This window comes from Panicum hallii, chromosome 5 (assembly GCF_002211085.1).
Source record: "Panicum hallii strain FIL2 chromosome 5, PHallii_v3.1, whole genome shotgun sequence".
Lineage (NCBI taxonomy): Eukaryota > Viridiplantae > Streptophyta > Magnoliopsida > Poales > Poaceae > Panicum > Panicum hallii.
In genome coordinates this window covers 52008803-52029261 of record NC_038046.1, presented here as the reverse complement: position 1 = coordinate 52029261, position 20459 = coordinate 52008803, and the positions used below count along the sequence as shown (strand labels likewise).

The following is a 20459-nucleotide window of genomic DNA, read 5'->3' as shown; positions in this document are numbered from 1 at the left end:
GAACGTCGAAGTCGAGCTGACAGCCGCGAGCGGACTTGGCGTTGACCGGGCATTGTGTTGGTGTTGGCCAGAGAGAGGCCGAAAAGATAGATCCGGCCCAACATTTCATCTGCCCAGCCCATCTCTAAAACCCAGGCCCGTCTTTGTTCCTGGGCTCTATTCCGCTCAAATTCGCCCCGGCACAGCCCACCACGTAAAACTCCCGAAATACCGCGCCACAGCCGCACATGCTCCAGCAACCCGGCGGCCTCCACGGCGGCGCCAGCGCCACGCCGCGGCCCGCCGTCCCCCCGCATGCCGCCGCCGCCGCCTCCTCTGCCCCCCGCGCTCCACCGCGTGGTCTCCCTCCTCCCGCGCGTCGCCTCCCCGCGCCAACTCCTCCAGGCGCACGCCTTCCTCCTCCCCCGCGGCGGCCACCGCCACCCGGGCCTCCTCTCCGCGCTCCTACTCGCCTCCCTCCGCCTCGCGCCCCGCCACCGCTCCCACGCTGCCGCCCTTCTACGCCGTGTGCACCCCTCTGTCTCCCTCAGGGCCGCCGCCCGCCTCCCGCCTCAACTCCTCCGCGGGAGCCTCCTCGGCCCGCAGCTCCACTCCCTGATCCTCCGCGCCGGCCTCGCGGCCTCCGACGCCCACGTCTCCGCCAGCCTCGTCCAGGTGTACTGCGCCTGCGGACGCCTGGCCGCCGCGCGCAGCGTGTTCGACGAGATGCTCGACAGGGATGTGGTGGCCTGGAACGTTATGATCGCGGGGTACGTGAAGTCCGGGGACCTGGTCGGCGCGCGGGAGCTGTTTGATGCAATGCCTGAGAGGAATGTGGTGTCGTGGACAACTTTGATTGGGGCGTACGCGCAGATGAAGCAGCCAGAGGAAGCAGTAGAGGTGTTCCGGAGAATGCAGGTGGAGGAAGGGATTGAGCCTGACGGGGTGGCGTTGCTGTCAGTTCTGTCCGCATGCGGGGATTTGGGCGCGGTTGATCTAGGAGAGTGGGTGCACATGTTTGTGGTGAGGCGGGGGTTATTCCAGAAGATACCACTGATGAATGCGATCATTGACATGTACATGAAATGCGGGTGTATCGAGAAGGCAGTGGAGGTGTTTGAGGGTATGGAGGAGAAGAGCGTTGTGACTTGGACAACACTGATTGCTGGATTTGCATTGCATGGCCTTGGTTTGCAAGCTGTCGAAATGTTTCGCAGGATGGAGACTGAGAATGTGGTGCCAAATGATGTCACTTTTCTTGCTGTCCTCTCAGCGTGTAGCCATGTTGGATTGACTGATTTGGGCCGCTGGTATTTCAATGTCATGGTGTCCCATTACAGGATGAAGCCACGTGTTGAGCATTATGGGTGCATGGTTGATATACTTGGTCGTGCGGGTTGTTTAATGGAGGCTCAGGATTTGGTTCAGGAGATGCCTTTCAAGGCAAATGCAGCAATATGGGGAGCTCTTCTTGCTGCTGCTAGGACCCATGGTGACACTGGCCTTGGAGAACAAGCTTTGTTGCATCTAATTGACCTTGAGTCTCACAACAGTGGGAACTATATTCTCCTATCGAATATTTATGCAGAACAGGAGAGGTGGGATGATGTTAGCAAACTTCGAAAGGCAATGAAAGAAAGGGGTCTAAAGAATGTGCCAGGGGCAAGTTCCATCGAAATTGATGGCATGGTTCATGAGTTCACTTCTAGAGATGGATCTCATCCTTGCTTACATAAGATATGTGAATTACTATGTGAGGTCAACACCAATATGAAATCTGTTGGTGTTATTGCTGTGCTTCCTGAAGTACTGCATGATATTGAAGAAGGCTAAGATCACTATAGTCATATACCGCAGCCCAAATTTAGACTTCATGGCATGGTTCATGAGTCACTCCTAGAGTCTCATACTCTCATTGTTTTGTAAAAAAGATATCTAACGCTTTATATGACATCAATGCCTCAACAAATTGGTCAGCGATGGTAACTTGAAGTTCACTGATTGTGTCCACCTATTGGTCAACGCTTCTTTCCGAAGAAGGATTGAATAATTCTTTTACATTCAGCAAGTCATAAACATTTGCGTCCTGAGATTAACTGAGGCTCAGGGAAGGATTTTGTCTTAGAGCAAGTTGTAGTTGCATAAACAAGTTCAAAGCTCAAAAACTTCTATCCATATGGACTGTTGGTTGAAGGTACGGGAACCATCTGTAGGGGCTTCTGGCATGGTATAAACTGATCATTGTCTCCCCAGGCTTATCCTTTTGAACATATATTGAACAAAATAGGCCACTATCTTTTCAGCTTTAGCTTGAAAGTTCTCTAGCATTGTGGCTAAGTTGCTTCCTTAAAGATGTCATAATAACAGCCATAAATGTGGCATGTATGGATGCCATTCGGCTGAAATGCTTATAGATGTAAATAACTCTTCCTCAGAGCTAGTATGTTGCAATAGCTTTTTGAATGCTGTAAAAACAATTGTATGAATACGACAGTGACACGGCAAAATTTATCATATAATTGCCTGTTCTTTCTTATCCTTTCATCCATTTTTTTGCAGTTGTCCTAAGAGTATCCGTCTGCAGTGAAAACAACTATTTCAGGATCATATCAGCAACTCACTTGCCATTGTGGCAAAATGACCATTACATTTCATTGTGGCTTCTGGCATAGTGAGCACATATTTTCTCTGAAGTACTTACTCTTAAAATTGAATACTACCTCTTAGAACCCCCTTAAAATGATGAAATTCTAGTTAGCTTAAAGCGTCAAGCTCTGGAAGAAGTCTTGCTCTAATCCAAGGCTCATAGTACCCAGTCCTAGAAGAGCACCAACCCATGCCCTTCGAAGAGCTTGAAAGAACTTATTCGACTTGTCTGTAGAGGAACAAAATCAGTAAACAGTTACAATGAACACAATCAGTAGATATAGAGCTTCTAGAATAGGCACGGCACAATATGCCCATTGGTACAAGTGTAAAAGTAGGCGTAAAACAATAAAATGAGCATATCGTGGTATTTTATTCTAAACGTTAGGGTCTATGTAGTTACAGTTATATGACAGTACCATGTTGTAAACAATATTGTTATGTAACAATCAGGAACTTCTGTTTGTATGAAAGTCTGTTGATTATTAAACATATCTTTATCTTTGATGCTTCATTGTGGGTGTAATGAAGTTTAGATTCAGTTCTTATTCCATTTTTCACTCTAGAGATCTACCTTAGTGCCCCTTCAGTGTTCGCTGGAACAAAAGAATGAAGTCTAATAACTGATAATCTCTCAGTTATTAAATGGAGTACTTTTGAATGAAAAAAAAAGATCTACAACACAAAACACACTATCAGTATGGTTGGTGTGCCTTCAGATATGAAATGAATGATGTCGGGTAACTTTGGGACAACAGCTCTAGATTACACACACGATTCGGTTCAATTTTTAGGTATCGCAAGTTACTTGACCAAGAAGTGAATACACTGCAATTTACTCATGTTACTGCATACGAATTGAAGCATTGCTTGATTAGTATTTTGAACTTTTTTTATTTGCTTCAGTATGTCCATATTTTATAATATTTCCCTTTGACCAGGGACAGGCATCCCTTAAAATAACAGCTTCCTTGCAAATACTTTCCCCTACATTGATTTCAATTTTATCAGGACTAGCTTCGACAAAATCAAGATGACACTAAATGTACAATGCACTCTTATTTTAAAGTACTTGGAAATGCATTCTCTAATGTTGGACAGAGCTTTACCTATATCATGTTCTTCATCCTGGAACCTGACTTCAGGTTGTATGATGGGGTCAGTTTTTGATTCCTTGTCTGGCTGCCCTGGCATGCACTTGTCCAATTTTTCCTGTAGCGATCTTCTGGAATTTCCATGATATGCAAGCCTTTCATTTTTGTGTTCCTTCATTTTGTCATTGCTGCAAAGTTCTTTTGAGGGAGGATTGCATAATTCTGTTGAAGTGAATTGATTGGTAGCTTCTGATTGCTTGATATCTTCCACATTTTGCATGGGGGGTTGCAGTTTGAGTTGACTGTCTTCATCCTGTGCCTGTTTAGCACCTTTAATACATTCCATCTGAATTGTTGAAGCAGTGCTAGAATTGTATGTTCCATATTCAGTTACTTCAGGAATATCTAGAATCCTTTCTCTTTGACATATGCCGGTGTTTTCTGTGATTTGTTGATGGATCCAACTATCAATGTCTATAATGTCCATTTCCTCAGTTTTATTCTGCATCTTCGCTGATTCTACAAGTTGACATTCTGCGAGCGAAATCAGTTCACCCTGCAACAGTTTCTCATGTTCTGAGAAAATCACCTGTTTGGTCTCATACTCTGATGTATCCTGCTGGCTGCATTCTGTCCCATCTTGTACGCTTGGCATCCAATTCATGTCACTTGTCATGGAGATACTGCACTCAGAGCTGCATTCTGACTGCCAAGTGGTAGCATTTACTGGCAGCCTTACAGACTCAGCATAAACTGAGGAAGGCCTTCTCTTTGGTGGCACTGGTGGTTTTGTCCTGTTACTGATAGGAATGTGTTTGGTCAAGCCTATCCTCTGCTGGCTAGAAGCCGTTGGCTTCATAAAACTAGGTAACCTAGATGAAACTTCTCTACGATTCTTTAAATTCTTTGTAGTCTTTGACATGTCAGTTTTCAGGTCTTCACTCAATGGATGCGAAACGACAAAATCTGTGCTAACAGATGGCTGAGGTCCTTTCAAATGCTCCATTGTCTCCTCGAGTTTCTTAATCTTTCTAGTAATATCTTCACATTGTTGCTCTAAATCACTGACCTCCCATTCCAACTCTGTTAATAAATGTTCCTTTCTTGCCTTTTCTTCCTGTTTAAGACGAAAATATTAGTTTTTGCATCAAAGATTGTGCGGATCCACATCAAAAAATTTGGATTTACTTATTTTGCATAGATATGTATAGACTATTATGATAGTTTTTCTGGGACATTGAAATTCTTTTGGCAAATCAAAAAGACTTTCATCTTGTTATTCCAACTTGTCTTTGGAAATCAAAGCATGCCACCAGCAGATTTATTTTCATAGAAATGGACAAAATTAACCTACGAATTTATTTTCTTGAATATATACTGACACTAATGGTAATAGCAAAAGCTTACTGGTGGCTCTTCACTTTCCAAGCGAATGCTTCTAACTCTTGTTGCAAAACTCATGGTACAAATTGTCTCACACAAATCATCCTCATTTGGGCGGATATGGACAAGCATCAATGTTTTGGAATCGCATCCTGTCAATGTGAAAAAAACCAAGATGAGCTAAGAGATATGGGTTTGTAGAATAAGAAAGGAACAATTGTTCTGCATCTTTTTGGAATAATGCTACTTACCTAGAGAGTCTCTAAGAACTTGTGTAAGCTTGCTATTCCTGAAGAATTGAGAAGGTAAGTGGTTATTCTTTATGGATGAAAACTGTAATCTATTGTGCCTACTGCCAAACAGTATGTCATGGATTTTACTTACCTATAAGGGACATGGGCTTTTTTGGTTTGAAGTGCATCAATCACATCCCCTAGGGCTGACAGTGACAAATTTATGGCTTTGCCTTCCTTGAGCCTTTTCCCAGTTGCTTTTGTCTTTACAAGTCTTTCACTTCCACCTAGATCAATCATCCATAACTTGTTTCTTGCTTTTTTTCTCTCTGGTGCGTCGAAGGAGGTCAATGAAAGCCGAATCAAACTGTTGCATCATAAGGAAGAGCATAAGACTTCAGTACAGCAACTCTTTCATAGTATTTTCTTTTATAGAATCAACCGCTTTCTTATCCTATCACAATAAGATTTCAATAAGCATGCATTATTTTCTCATTCAGAGTCTCTTTCAATCAGGTGCAACCATGACTGATGTCTTTTCAATTGTTCTAGAGGTAGTGCACATTTTTCTTCAACAAAATAAAAAAAAATTACCAGTGAGATCTGCTTGATGTAGAATTAGCCATAGTGTAAGCTGTTGATCGAAGCCGGGTCCCCACTTCATATAGTCTTTTTACTTCTTGAAAACTATTCACAGTAACTGCCACTAGGTTTTCAATCTCAATGCCGCCATCAGGATCTGTTTTGATGGAAAGGCTGTATGCAGATAATCAGTAAAGAATAGTTTACTTCAAAAAAGGAAACAAAGAAAATAGAAGATAAGAGGTGATAAATGTGCACAGATGTATGCAAGTCACTTAACCTGCACTAACAAAATTTGTACAAGATTGGCAATTCATGTCTTGAGTGGATGAGTGCAGGATTCTCTTCCGATTTAGATCCTTCTATGGTGAAAGTGTTGAACTTGATTCTCTGCATATTGATATGTTGCCTATGCATTAATGCAGCATTTTTATGACCATATTCATTTGTTGGCTGTGCTGCACTGCTAGGCAGCCTGGGACACAAGTACGCTACAGTAGCATTTTAACAATTTTCCAGTAACTATCAACATGGACCAAATGGTATTACACAATGTTTCCATCTGTAGACTGTAAGAGATCTGATACTTGACTTGCAACAAGGTAGTCCTTTCTTCCAATGTATTTAAGAAAGAGTTCTAAATTACCTTGGCACTTTCTTAAAATCATGTGTCTTGCTTCTGGGAACTAGCAGGTCTCGTAGGTTTCCCATGTAAATCTCAAGCATACTGAAAGTGAAAAGAAACCTTCTGTTGCTCTCTGAAGCTCGATCAAATAGTGCTTGAATCCCTCGTGGTATCACACCTAGATCCGTAGCTGTATGCTTCCCTTCCTAATTATGTGGTAATGAATTATAAGCACAAAAAATAAATTTCAGTTAGTTTCAGGGCTGTTTGGACTTAAGGTTTTTTATTTGTTCTTTTCATGAGAGGCAGGTAAGGACTTTAATGGAATAAATCTTACCATGGTATAAGTTTTTCCACTACCTGTCTGCCCATAGGCGAATATACAAACATTATAGCCATCTAAAGCAGATTTTATCACTGGTTCAACTTCAGCAAATACATCACCTAGAAAGCATATTATTGTAAGTTGACTATTATTGAAGGGGCTTTGGCATTCTTGCCCCTGTTTTGAGTGCCAATGGTGATTTTACCCCTCCTTTTTACTTTTGTGCGATTTTACCCTCGCTTTTTGAAGATGAAGCTCCAGTTTGCCCCTATTCTGTTAGAAGGAGTTAACGGTGTTAAATTTATAGCAAAAAGACAGATGTGCCCTATGTGAGTTTGCCCTTATTTTGACATCAAGCACTCCGACATCAACATATCAAAGATTAGAGATGTCAAAAGAACGGCAAAATCACATAGGGCATATCTGTCTTTTTGCTACAAATTTAACACCGTTACCTCCTTCTAACAGAATAGGGGCAAATTGGAGCTTCGTTTTCAAAAAGCGAGGGCAAAATCTCACAAAGCAAAAAGGAGGGGTAAAATCACCATTGGCACACAAAACAGGGGAAAGAACACCAAAGCCCCTTTATTGAAATATTTCACTTGAAATTACAGGTCCTATAAAAGGAAATTTTGATTGGATTACCTTGTGTTGAGCATTGGTTGAAAACCTTATCAAACTTGTATTGCTTTATCTTGGTTTCAGCAACTTTTAGGAATACATTACTCTCATCCAGGGTGAAAAGAGATCTGGATTGGTAACTCTCTTCATGGTGAAAAGGTCTTACACGACAGAACACCCTTATATTTCCTGGAGAATAAATGCATGGCAATTAACAGGTAACTAACTTCCATTATATTTCGTGACATTTAGCAACCCAAGCACGAAATTGTTCAGAAGAATGGTAAATTCGAACATATTTCTACCTTTCAGATCCAAATAGTTATTTAGTGACTGTCTCCTCTGCAGTGTTATCTGCTTTAGTTGAGCATTCAGTGAAACCAGTTCATCTGTTATATGATCAAAAACAGAGAAAAGTATTCAGAAATGTTGAGAATTTTTAGGGAAAGAACCAGACCACATACTGCAGTGTTATCTGCTTTAGTTGAGCATTCAACAAAACTAATTCATCTGTTCTATGCAAAAAAAAAGGTAATCAGAAATGTTTAGAGCTTTTGAGGGAAAGAATCGGACTGTGTACCTTGAATCTTTGCAACTTTAGCATCTGATTCTGCATCATCAGGACCAATATTTTGAGTCATATGAACCATTACTTTCGTTTTTGGTTCAGTTGGTGACAACTCCTTGATGATGTGAGACACCGATTCAATCCAACTGGGTGTGAGGTACTGGCTGAACCCCATGAGGGACGATAGTGTATCAGGCAGACTCTGCATCGTTTTCCCTGACTGCCCATCCATGTTTGGTATTATGCAAGCCGGCGCCATGAACCAGTACTTCTACTCTATCCTTCTGGTCATATTTCCATATTTCCTGGTGATGCCGCCTACCATTGCAGAATGAATGAAGTCATAAGATTAGAAAGAAAGAAAGTAGAGAACAAAATTCTATTAGAGTCAGGCATAAACTGAATTGGGCTGTTTCAGCAGGTCCAATCTTACTATGTCTAGCTGTCATCGAAGACTTTTGCTATGATTTTTCAATCAATTTTCTGACCACGTTTTTTTGCTTCAGTCAGACTCGAAGACAGCGGAAGGAGCAGAAATCAAAAGAAAATATCTATAGAAGGAGGTATTTGTAGCTCGTACCTGCACTTCCATGCTTGGTCAAATGTCTGCTGAGCCCAAGATGAAGGGGAATGTTGGATGTGGGAGTTGCCTCTGGAGAGCCCGTAGCCCCATACATTGCTTATAAGACCAGCTTGGAGTTCCCGGGTCCCTATCACCTATTAAGAAAAGGTCAGTTCTACTTCAAGGCCTCCAATTACCTGCATTTCCAAGGCTAGATAATGCGGAAACGATCATGAAGCAAGATAAAGGAAGGATCCATCGCTTCTCCTTGCGAAGCAGTTCAAGTGTGGAATAAGGCTTGGAGCTTTGGAAGAGAAGGAAGCTCGCAACATCTCGACTAGCTCCTTTCACCTTCAAGACAGAGGATTCTGTGCCTCATATCCATCACCATGTCCCCATCAAAGAAGACACAGTGGGGGGCTGAGAGCAATTGAACATCAAAGTATGCAAGTACGCTATTACCTCTTGTTGGTTTCAGATTTGGAGCCTCGACCCTCCACAGTACAGTCCACCATGGCTGCTACCCTCATGGCTTCTCTCCTTCAGCTGCAGAATAGCTAGAGGACATGGAAGAACTGGTCATGGAGCTTGCAGTTTCAGCTATGTTAAAGATACAGAGCGAAGGAAGCTGACGAAAGAAGCATGTGCCCATACATGGGATTCTGTGGTCAAGGGAGCTCAAATTCAGTCAGTGCCACGACAGGACAGTAGCCACTTCTCTCTCTATGTTTGTATCAGAGAGAGATAACGATGATGATGAGAGAGAGATTAAGTATAACTGAGCCCATGAGAGATTGTATTCCGTGCCATATGGCGACAATGTTTAATGGGTGGATGTATGTTTGGCAAGTGAAATCATTCCCGTTCTGCTGTCATCGGAAAGCTCACCAACCATGTGCCATGCTGAACTTTTCAGAGAAGCAACAGGTGGGGTTGTGCGTGAAGATGTTGGATTCTGATTCAGCTTGTCGTCATGCTATTTTTCAATGGCGTCCTGGTAGTAGCAGCACTGTGCCCGTCATTTTCTGTGGTTGTATTGGCAAGCAGATCAGTCAGCAGGAAGTACTGACTACTGTGAGTCTGTGATGAGGTATTGATTGGTCCCTTCAAAAGATGCCCCCAGCGGCATAGCTGCTGCAGATGACCGTACCATTGACCAGGTACGTCCATGATACATGCTGCATGTAAAATTCCATGGCATTGCTTATCTGTTTTGGAAGTGCAATAGTTTTTTTAATGCTTTTGGGATACCCCAGTTAAGTGATAAGTGGTCACTAGAAAACACTGCAGATTTTACAGATAAACTGTGCAGTACTTGTACATTAAGGTAAGTGTGGCTTTCATGGATTGAAACTTCCAGGGCAGAGCTGAATTCTAAGGTTGTCTTGCAAGAATTTCTTCTGTGTGCAAGTAGGACAAGCAAGGACATATAAAATTTCTTCTACTGAGTCAAATTAAGCAAGGACATAAAACAACTCTTTTTTCTTTATGTTTTGAAAGGATGTAAAACTTCTTCCAGTGATCTGGCCTGTTTCACCGGTGAGCCAGTGACCAACCGTGGACAAATAATTCGGGGGCCCATTAATCCTTTGGAGTGATCTGGCCTGTCTCTATCCTTATATGCCTTATTCACCAATGCAAGGGACGGTATCTTCATATACACTTTGCTGCCCAACAAAACACAGGAATGCAAAAATGATCAGAATCACCTATGGTTATTGGTATAACTTCAACTCTTAAAATTTTTCACTTGTTTTCTTTGCACAGAAAGGTGATAGCGACGGATCCCTTTTTAGATCTTGGGAGATAAGATACAAGCTCTGGATGGGCCACAGGAATCGTATGATCATGAGTGCACTAGTCCCCCTACTATGCTATGCGTGGCCTGGAATCTTGCTGCTTTCCCTGTCTCTCGCTGGCAAGCACGTTTGAGCCCTCAGGAGTTCAGGTGAGTGTAAAGACATGAACATTCTTAAAAAAAAAAGGTACTAACATGTTGATTGCAACTGAAGGAATGGGGAATAAGTTACACCGTAAAGGAGGGACTTAACAATGAGAAAAAGTTAAAATGGGTTTTTTAGGTGTTGAAATGAATTTCTACGGTAAATCATCTTTATGAAATGCTTTGAGGTCAAAGGTGAAACCGTCACTCGAGATGCCATACTAACTTGTATCAGCTGGAAATGATATCATGTTTTAATTAATTAGATCATGCAAGATACAACACCTTGCGCTGTCCACTCTCTGCCTTCTCTACATCCTTGAACATATGAGGTGGAATATAGCCCATTTCTATGGAGCCTTGTGGAAGTGTGGATGCCCTTATTTTGTTAGGGGGGTGTATGGAATATCTCTTTGTTTGAGACTAACTAACATGAAGAAAGTGGAAGATGAAGAGGTGAACTCTATTTAATGTGAATGAAGAAAATTGTGTCAAAGCATTTGCTTTATTTAAACACAAAAATGTCCTACATCAACTGATCCCTCCCATACATGAATACAAACCGGAAACCGGCCAGTTCCGGGCAATTGAAGAGTACTCCCTATGTTTCCCAGTTTACTCCACCTTGGCCCTTGCAGTGGAGAATTTTTGCTTCTTTATGCCCTTTTCACCAATATAACGAGCCGTCGAAAACGGATACGCGAGATAGATAGTGTGTTTGAAATGCTTTGTCACCGACAAGCTGATAGAAAGCTCATCTCCACTGACCAGCTTCTTTTTGTGGCAACCACCTCAAATATATGCTGATCATTAGTTGATTTAAAGTTTGGCTGTTGAGATTATTTTTTTCTGCACATACCAAAGTTAATTATCAATAGCACACTAAGTGGCACTTTGGGTAGAAGTAGCGTGCAAATCCATCGATTTGTAATAGCCCATCATGGTTTCCATGTGACACTATAATGGACGTATCTGCCACAATCACACAACAGTTAAGCAAGTTTAGATATCTATAATTGAACCTATACGATAGACGGATATAACTTATAAAACACTAGAAAGCGAAAGCACTAATACATGGACACTTGGGAGTCTTGGGCAGCACCCTGCTCTCTGTTGGATCCCCTATCATGGACAGTGAAGTCTTGTAACTTTGAACTTAAAATCTTTTCTCCACTTCAATGGGACCATTTCATCTTCTCCGGATTCGGTTGATTCTTTGTTTTTCGAAAGATTAAATTTGGTTGATTCTCAACACAGCACTCGTTAAGCATGTACCTCTGCCATTGCCATCCTCCTACCATCATTGTGGGACTAAGACCTGGTTTAATGGACTAAAATAAGAGAACTAAAATTTAGCCCGATGTTTGATAATAGACTAAATATGAACTAATTCCGAACTAATCAAGGCTAATGGATGATTGGATTCTAACTACAAATTAGCCATAATCAATATAATTACATTAGCAATTAATCCATATTTAGTTCTAATTAGTCCGTGCCAATTTAAGGACTAAAAATTAGTCCTTAGATCCAAACAGACTCTAACCAAAATCACATATGCCCAAGCCTCTGATCGTGTTAACAATCCTGACGGTCTGTGTCAACAGTTCCCTGTTGCTGAAACCCAAAATTTGCCCTGCCAAACTGTTTGAAGTATACTGCAATTGGAAGTTCATTCTCTTAGTTGAGGGTTTCAACTTTTTAAAGTTCAGTCTCTCTTTCTCTTCAACGATCCGAATTTCAATGACTCAACTTTTAGTTGACCCCTAACATGACTGTTGTTTCAAAAAAAAAAAGAGCGTTGAACATGGTAACAGACTGAAAAATAAGAGCACTTAGATGTCCACTTTAGCATTTAAACTTTACCTCCAACATTTCCTCTCTCTCTCTTTTTTTAAAAAGCTCTAAACGGAAAAAGAAACCTACATATCTTAGCTTATACAACATTTTCTGCAAAATCTACGCGAAATACTCCAAGATATATGGGCAATACTACAAGAAGATTTATTCATGTGAGAAAACTGTATAAACATATATTAGTTGTAACCAAAGTTCGACCCTGTTTTTTCTTGTGGAAACCAGTTCGACACCAGTTTATGTGCTAGCAGCCACGTATTCTGCATCCTCAACCAGTCACCCGTCAACGGCGAAGCCGGAACTCCCATCCATGGCCGTCGTTGCCCATGCCACTGACATCGGGTCCCGCGCCGGACCGGAGGGTGCCAGCGTGTGTCGCGCGCCCGCCCCGGCGACGTCGTAGCCATGCAGCGCCATGAAGAGCTTCTCCTTGTTCAAGGCCAGCTCCTCCTGCACCGTCCTCCTCAGCCTCTGCTTCCTGACGCCGCCGCCGCCGCCGCACGTCGCGGCCGGATGCCCGCTCGCCTTCCTCCGCCGGAGCCCTCCCCTGATCGGCACGGGCACGGCCTCCAGCCCCATGAGCTTGGCCACCACGCCGGGCTTGCACCACACGACGCTCTCCCCGGCGACCGTGGCCGGCATCCGCAGCGTCCGCTCCAGGTCCATCTCGTATCCCCCCGCGCCGCACGCGAGCGCCGCGCACCCCGCGCCGGCGGCGCAGCACGCCGACGCCCGCGGCCGGCTGTAGTTTCCGGCGGCGCTGGCGCCGCGGCCCATGCCCTCGTAGAACCCACTGAACGACGCGCGGTACATGGCGTCCCGCCCGTCGAGCGAGAAGCGCGGGTACTGGCTCAGCGCGTCCCGCGCCGACCGGAGCACGTGGTCCGCCGGGCCGCCGCCGCCCCCGCCGTCCACGCACGACATCCGCCGCGGGCACCACCCCTCCTCCTCCCCGCCGTACCCCGCCGCCGCCGCCGCTCGCCGCGCCTTCCTCGCCGCCTCCTCCTCCAGGTCCAGCTGCAGGATCATCTCCTCCAGCGTGACCGCCGGTCCTCCTCCACCGCCCGCGCCACCACCGGTGCCCGTGCCGCTCACCTCGGTCTCGGCCACGCACGAGCCGACCACCGACGGCGGCACGGTGAGGAAGGACGAGGACGCAGCGTCCGCGCCCGCGCCCGCGGCGCCGGCCAGCTGCTCCTTTCCGTGGAGCTGCTGCACCGTGGACGTGGAGGCGACGCCGTGGCAGAAGCTTCGGAGGCCGCGACGGCGCATCATCGTGGCCTGACCTACCGATCGAGGCGGGCGGGCGCGAGTAGCGATCGAGCACGAGCTCACACCTGCCGGCCGGTGGTGCTCTCCGATGATGTGACGGCCCGGTCGATCGGCGAGAAGTGTATATACGTATGCACGCGTGAACGTATACGTTGCGCGCGCGGCGCGGCTGATGGATAGCGACGTGCACGGCGGCGGCGGCTCGCGCGCTCGTGATGCCGTTAAAGGCGAAGGGATGGGCGCGGCGCGTGAAGCGGAGCATGGGTCTAGTCAATGTGCGTGGTAGGGGCGGTGGTGGCGCACCAATTGCGGTCACATGCATGAGAGCAAGCAAACATGACACGGTCGCTCGATCGGCCCGTCAGTCACAGGAGTGCGCGGAGTACATACACGGTACAATTGGAGTCACAAGGCAAAGCATGAGAGAGCGGCCAACAAGACCATACGTCCATACCTTTTCCTTCTGAACCCTGTACCCCTCGTACAGAGTATCTGCTCCATCCGTCTAAGATGTACAGGTGGTTTTAGACCCTATTTGGATCCAAGGGGTAATGGGTCAAAGTGCTAAAATTCAGCATTAGTCTATCCAAAAAGAAGTGCTACTTAAAAACTTTAGTATGTATATGAGTGCTAATATACGCTAAAGTTTAGCGCTCAACTTTAGCTCCTCCAATGCAAACAGGCCCTTAGTTGTCCAAACTTCTCTAGTTTTGACCGAGTTAATAGAAAAATATACTAATACCTGCAACATCAAATTAGTTTTATAAATTCACCATGACATATATTTTTATAGTGCATTTATTTGGTTTGCATATGTCACTGTATTTTCTTACAGATTTGGTCAAAGTTGTTAACCAATTGTTGAATAGCATACAACCATGCTATAAAATTTGTTTTCACCTGTAACTATAGTTTTTTTAGTGAACATATATAGCACATCTAATTGAGTTTTATAAACTTCTAACATGTTCAAGCTACAAACTTGAATACTCAACTTGAAATTAAAATTTTTAAGCCTTTAAACCAAAATTGAAAGCTTGCAACTTGGATATGCAGCGTGGCAATTCGACGTAGGTGGCAGTGTACTTGCTTGTTGGGATGTTCACTGTCTTCACAATTTCTACGGTGTGCAAATTTTGGCAAGTCGCATAAAGTGAGGCCAGAGAGTAGGATGAAGGCTGCAGGAATGAGCACCACTTAAGTGAGGCAACAATATTGTCCCTGCATTCATATATCCCATCTTTATGCATGTGTCAGCAAAGTCCAAGGAAATGAGAAATGAAGATATATATGCCTTGTTATTCAGCGGATGCATGAAAAATACAAGCAATTCTTCACTCGCACATCCGTACGAAACACCTTATTCAACCTCTATAACTACCTCATTTGTTGCATTCTCTGTCTCTCACCAAAATAGTTCCGAAGTGAAATGGCTAATCTGCACAATCTGGAAAGCCCGGTGTCATGCTTCCTTGCTCTTCTCACATTTGGCCATCTCCAACGGTGGCACCTTGATGTCAAATCTGTCGTTACCACATCTTTATCACTTACCACTCCAATCAAGAGCTCCTATGCCTCAACAATAGCACATTGCTGGTCTACCCCATCCCATGGTTGACCACATAACTCGCATACTATATCATTGTCCTCCTCCTCCTCCGCCTAGCCATCATTGATTGAGATTGGTTGTCAATTGAATGTCATGATAAATTAGCCAGCCTATGATTATAAGGTGTGTTGACTATAATATATGTGAGAAATGTCTCGTTAACTCACCAACACCTTCTCGCACCTGGTGATAGACACATTCTTTACAACATTTGTAGTAAAAAAGCACATATTTGCTCGCAAGATAAGTTCCTTGTGGTAGTTTTCATGATAGCTCTCAGGAAATAAATATACCTATATTTATAGTATATTTGTTTGGTTTCTCACCTCCCCTAACTATATCATTGAGCCATGAGGTATGTTGACATAATGTCATTTTTTGTCTGTATCTATTTAAACTATCAAACTAGCCAATAAATAGATGCCATTATTTAAGCTAGCCAAGAAAGAGATTGTGTTTAATTTATTGCATGAGACAACGAAAAAGTAAAAAAGGTAGTGCTACAACAAACTTTACCTTTTTTCACTAACTATACTCCAATAACCCTTTACCATATTTAACCTACTTTGAAGTAATACATGGCATTGTCCAATACACATTAATAACATCATTAATGCTAAAGAGGAAAAATAAATCAAAGTTCTAGTGAGGCACTACTAGACCTAATATTTCATATAGACAACCAAACAAAAAAACACACTAGTCCTACATTCCAAGAGACGACAGGTTGGACCATACACATGCAACGAGATACACCCCTTCTACCATCCTCGAGTTCCTATCCACTAGAGTTCCATTGATGAGACTAGTAGTAAGTTTCCATACAGAGCTATGCTGGCTTTCACACGAGCTGATCTTGAGACTGCCTCTCTGCCCAAACGGGAGAACCCACCCAAATGGGGAATAAAAAGTGCCGGAACCTTACACGGCCGGCCAGTCCAATCTTGTCAGTGAGAGCGGCGGCCAATCGCGGGTCGGCACGCCACGGGCGCGCGGTCAGGTCAGCATCCGCAGGTACAGCACGCACACACGGGCGCCGCGACCCGACCCGTCCCGCCCACCAAGAGTGCACCCCGCCCACTGACCCGCGGGCTCCACCGAAACCATGGCCTACACGTCAGCTGTTCGATGCGAACGAAACCGAGTCGCCCACCGTTTCCGGGGTAAACCCGCCCTCGAGATCTATCCCAATTCCCAACCTCACATCCCCCTCCTTCCACTCGAGCTTCCTCCGTTTAAACCCAAACCCTAATCGCGACCTCCAAGTTCCCCCAAAACCCTACCCTTGCGGCGGCCATGGACGGCGGCGGTGGCGGAGGCGGCGCCGGCGGAGTCGGGGGAGGGGTCATGCTGGGCGGCGGGGTCGGCCCCGGCGGCGGCGGCGGGGGCGGGGGCGGGGGCGGCGACGTGGAGCTCGTCAGCAAGACGCTGCAGTTCGAGCACAAGCTGTTCTACTTCGATCTGAAGGAGAACCCGCGGGGGAGGTATCTCAAGATCTCCGAGAAGACCTCGGCCACGCGCTCCACCATCATCGTCCCCGTCGACGGCGTCGCCTGGTTCCTCGACCTCTTCGACTACTACATCCGCACCGACGAGCGCGACGCCTTCAGCAAGGAGCTGCGGCTCCAGACCAAGGTATTGGCCCCGCTCTCTCCGCGATTCGCCCGGTTTTGCCGCTGATTCTGTTGGCGCTGCTGCCAATTTTGGCGTGCTCTAAATTCTGTCAGTTGCGCGGTGCAGGTGTTCTATTTCGATATCGGGGAGAACAAGAGAGGCCGATTCCTCAAGGTGACGTAACGTTCTCTGTATGATTACGTGTGCAATATCAAATTCTGTAACCTTTTTGTGTGTTTGGTGCGGTGAAATTGCCAAATTGGCTGGAATGGGATAATTTTTCATACTAGAACTGGATTAGCAAGTGAAAAAGTTCTATAATTGTTTTCCTAGTCATTTGATCCTCAGCTTTTCGTACTGCTCATTAATAATGGATGAGTCTACTAAGTTTTGTCATCGATGTGTGTAGCATAGACCCACTTGTCAGTTGCACGGTCAGTCTTTTTTGACCAAGTCTTGAAGTCAATGTGTAGTCCTAAAAAGATGTGTTTGTGGGTTACTTCAAGCTTTGAAAAGGTCCTACAGGGCCACAGACCAAAGATGGATGATCAAGATGGGACTTTCCTCTTTGGTGCTGTGCCATTCACAGGTTTTGGTTTCTCCTATTTTGGCAATTTCACTTGTACTGCTTGTTACTGCCAGTTATTTTAGAATCTGGTGTCACTGAGCAAAGTACCATCTCATGTTGGCCTTTAATGGTATACTCCCTTCTGGTCACAGATACTAAAATATGTTTTGGACAAGATCTGGTCAAACTTTTGAAGCTTTTATGTCAAGAACTGTTAAAATATTTAGCTTTCATATGTTGATCTATCTTGAAAATTACTTTCATAGTCTCGTAAAATTAAATAGAAAACAGCTGTCTAAGTCACACATCAAAGACCGTGGAAAGTAAGAAAATGTCAGTTTCTCTCCAGAGGGAGTAGAAGCTGTTGATATGGTGCTATAGGTTCACCAATGATTAGTACATTCATAAAAGAGTTCCATTGTAAATAAAAAGATAGCCAAATCAATGATTAGTACATTCAATAACAAGATGTTTTGCAGTTATGTTATTCGACTGTTCACTGAAGATACTCATTGACTACTTGACAGTTGCCTTCGAGTTATGTGGAGAATTCTACTTGCTTATGTGCCGCTGTTACATTGATTTGGCTATCTTTTTGTTTACAATGGAACTCTTTTATGATCAGTGATATTATATTGTTTTATAAAAACAATCGCCTTATGGAATCATGAATTGCTTTTCAGATTTTTTCTTTTGTTGATTTTAGCCTGTTGTAGCACTTGTAGTTCCAAAGAAAAAGTAAAAGGTGGAAGTTTGATTGGTAAATGTGTGTACTGGTGGGGTGTGGGGCAATATGCCAATACCCAATCTTAATGTGCACATATCAATAGATCAGGCAATTTATTTGTTTCACAGGTTACTTGTCTTTTACAGAACCTTGCAGGTTATTTTTCTTGATGTTTATCTGAAATTTTGAGTTAGAACATTGAATGCTTGTATCTAATTATGATGGTCAATTGGAACAGTGTATTTCTGAAACTGAAGCTATCTGTTCATAGTTTCAGATTGACACCAAAACCTGAAAACAACATAAAAGGGTAAATTTGCAGAAGAGACCTAATAGATTGTGCACATAAACAGTATAGACTTAAATCTCCATCTGAAACTTGTATGGCTTATAAATCTCAAGACAATGGTCGATGCATGTTCTTAGCATAAAAAGTCTTTCATCTTCAGATAGCGGCTTCAGATTGTGACAGGTGTTATCTGATAAAATATTGTATGCTACTTTATTGCTGGTGGGTTTTCTGTTGCTGAACATATCACATTGCTTGTTTAATTTCTCAAGCTTTTCTTATTGTCTTGAATGTTTTTTTTTGTGAGGAATATAAACGATTTTGAGCAGGCGTATTGTCTACAGTAATCTCAAAAAAAACTTCTTTTGCTTAATCTTCTTGAATAATATATGTAGTGATCTTGAACCACCTCAATCCTCAGTGCTATTCAGCTATCGCACACTTTTGGTGCATTCCTGAAACTGTATACAACTTTCTGGCATTTGTGAAGTTGCAAAACAGACCACATGGATATAAACGATACAAGATTATGATCTTGCAGATAGTTGGAGTACAGTACCGTTTATCTTTGTTTCGTGTTTGCAAGTAATGACACTTTTGATCTACCACATGCTTCTAAAGTAATTGTGTAGTGTAAATATGTGTGACATAACTACAATATTTACCTGCTGATGAAACAGCATTTTGTATTTAGGTTTCAGAGGCCTCTGTCAACAGAAATCGTAGTACAATAATAGTTCCGGCTGGCAGCTCTGGTGAAGAAGGTTGGGAAGCATTCAGGAATGTGCTATTGGAAATAAATAACGAGGCTTCTCGACTGTATGTCCTACCAAATCATCCAAATCAGGTACCGCTAATGAAGCGAACAGTTTGTGGCATATTTATTAAGTCTATCTAGCCTCTAATAACGCCATTATTGTGTTCTTCTGACTTCGGATTGGCCAGCAACACATGGAACCACCAGAACGCCTTCCCGGCCTTTCTGATGATGTGGGTGCCGGATTTATAGCTGGACATGGTAGCCAGTCTGCGTCTGGGCCTGAGGTAGATGTTGAACGCTTGGTTGATCTGCCTCCTCAGGAAGAAATTAGCGGCATGGGAATGTCTAAGGTGATTAGGGCAGATCAGAAGAGGTTCTTCTTCGACCTGGGTAGCAATAACAGGGGCCACTATTTGAGGATATCTGAGGTATCATGTTGTTTCTCATTACATAACCCTGTGACAGTTCTGCCCCCTTACCTGACTAATGAATTGCTCTCACTGCTTGTACTTATAATAGGTGGCTGGAAATGACCGTTCATCGATAATCTTACCGCTCTCTGGTCTGAAGCAGTTCCATGAAATGGTTGGTCACTTTGTAGATATAATGAAGGACAGGCTTGAAGGAATGAGCAGCGCCAACGTGCGCACTGTTGAGCCCAGCCAGAGATGATTGCCTCGACCGTGGCCTCGGCGAGACTGCTGTTATGCCTCCTGTAGGTGTGTCATGTGGTGTGTGGTAATGTAGATCACGCAGTATTAATTCATCTGGTGGGGATAATAATGTCTCTCCTCTTTCTTTTTTGAATTCAGTGGTGAGGATTGATTTGTTTGGGACCTTTTTCTTTTTTTCTCTTTCAGTCGGAGGAATAATAAGCAGTATATTGTTCGTGGGGTGGTATATGTGTTGTTGCTGCAGTATTAGCCCTGTTTTCATGCTTCATGCTACTTTCGTTCTGGGGGAGAACTGCTATGCTGCTGACATTGTGTTGCGCTTACGAGTAGTTGTCGGCCTCTGCATTGTGAATTCTTCCTACGTGTGGTGGTGGTGTGCATTGGCCTGCGTGCAGAGTAGCTCAAATCGGAGATGGTAACATTGGTCCGTTAAAGAGTGCCAAAGCTTTAAACCCAACAAGCGGCCCATCTTAAGTCCACGACGGCCCACTAGTCGATTTCCGCTCTCAAAGGCTGGCGGGGGCTG

General features: G+C 44.0%; 4 protein-coding genes across 6 annotated transcripts; 2 read left to right on the top strand and 2 right to left on the bottom strand.

Moving 5' to 3' along the window:
- Nucleotides 1-228: 228 nt before the first annotated feature.
- LOC112894114 (pentatricopeptide repeat-containing protein At5g56310-like) lies at nt 229-1976 on the top strand. The gene has a single exon (XM_025961726.1). The coding sequence runs from the start codon at nt 295-297 to the stop codon at nt 1810-1812; it is 1518 nt and encodes a 505-aa protein (XP_025817511.1). The 5' UTR covers nt 229-294; the 3' UTR covers nt 1813-1976.
- Nucleotides 1977-2463: 487 nt separating this feature from the next.
- LOC112894113 (kinesin-like protein KIN-14B) lies at nt 2464-9324 on the bottom strand. Of its 2 annotated transcripts, XM_025961725.1 has the most exons (14): nt 9273-9293; nt 9081-9175; nt 8637-8773; nt 8069-8374; nt 7794-7877; nt 7513-7677; nt 6880-6986; nt 6564-6748; nt 5930-6091; nt 5487-5702; nt 5354-5391; nt 5127-5254; nt 3735-4836; nt 2464-2854 (listed from the first exon to the last, which is right to left on the bottom strand). In XM_025961725.1, exons 4-14 carry the CDS (start codon nt 8313-8315, stop codon nt 2739-2741), a joined length of 2550 nt encoding a protein of 849 aa, XP_025817510.1. In that variant the 5' UTR covers nt 8316-8374; nt 8637-8773; nt 9081-9175; nt 9273-9293; the 3' UTR covers nt 2464-2738. The 2 variants fall into 2 exon arrangements, with proteins under 2 accessions (XP_025817510.1, XP_025817509.1); XM_025961724.1 differs by having other exon boundaries at nt 8637-8969; nt 9081-9324.
- A 3086-nt stretch (nt 9325-12410) lies between these two features.
- LOC112895394 lies at nt 12411-13742 on the bottom strand. The gene has a single exon (XM_025963344.1). The coding sequence runs from the start codon at nt 13693-13695 to the stop codon at nt 12697-12699; it is 999 nt and encodes a 332-aa protein (XP_025819129.1). The 5' UTR covers nt 13696-13742; the 3' UTR covers nt 12411-12696.
- Nucleotides 13743-16490: 2748 nt separating this feature from the next.
- LOC112894309 (transcription factor Pur-alpha 1) lies at nt 16491-20182 on the top strand. Of its 2 annotated transcripts, none has more exons than XM_025961972.1 (5): nt 16491-16936; nt 17042-17089; nt 19194-19346; nt 19436-19687; nt 19779-20182. In XM_025961972.1, the coding sequence occupies exons 1-5, from the start codon at nt 16598-16600 to the stop codon at nt 19929-19931; spliced, it is 945 nt and encodes a 314-aa protein (XP_025817757.1). In that variant the 5' UTR covers nt 16491-16597; the 3' UTR covers nt 19932-20182. The 2 variants fall into 2 exon arrangements, with proteins under 2 accessions (XP_025817757.1, XP_025817758.1); XM_025961973.1 differs by having other exon boundaries at nt 16492-16936; nt 19445-19687.
- Nucleotides 20183-20459: the final 277 nt, after the last annotated feature.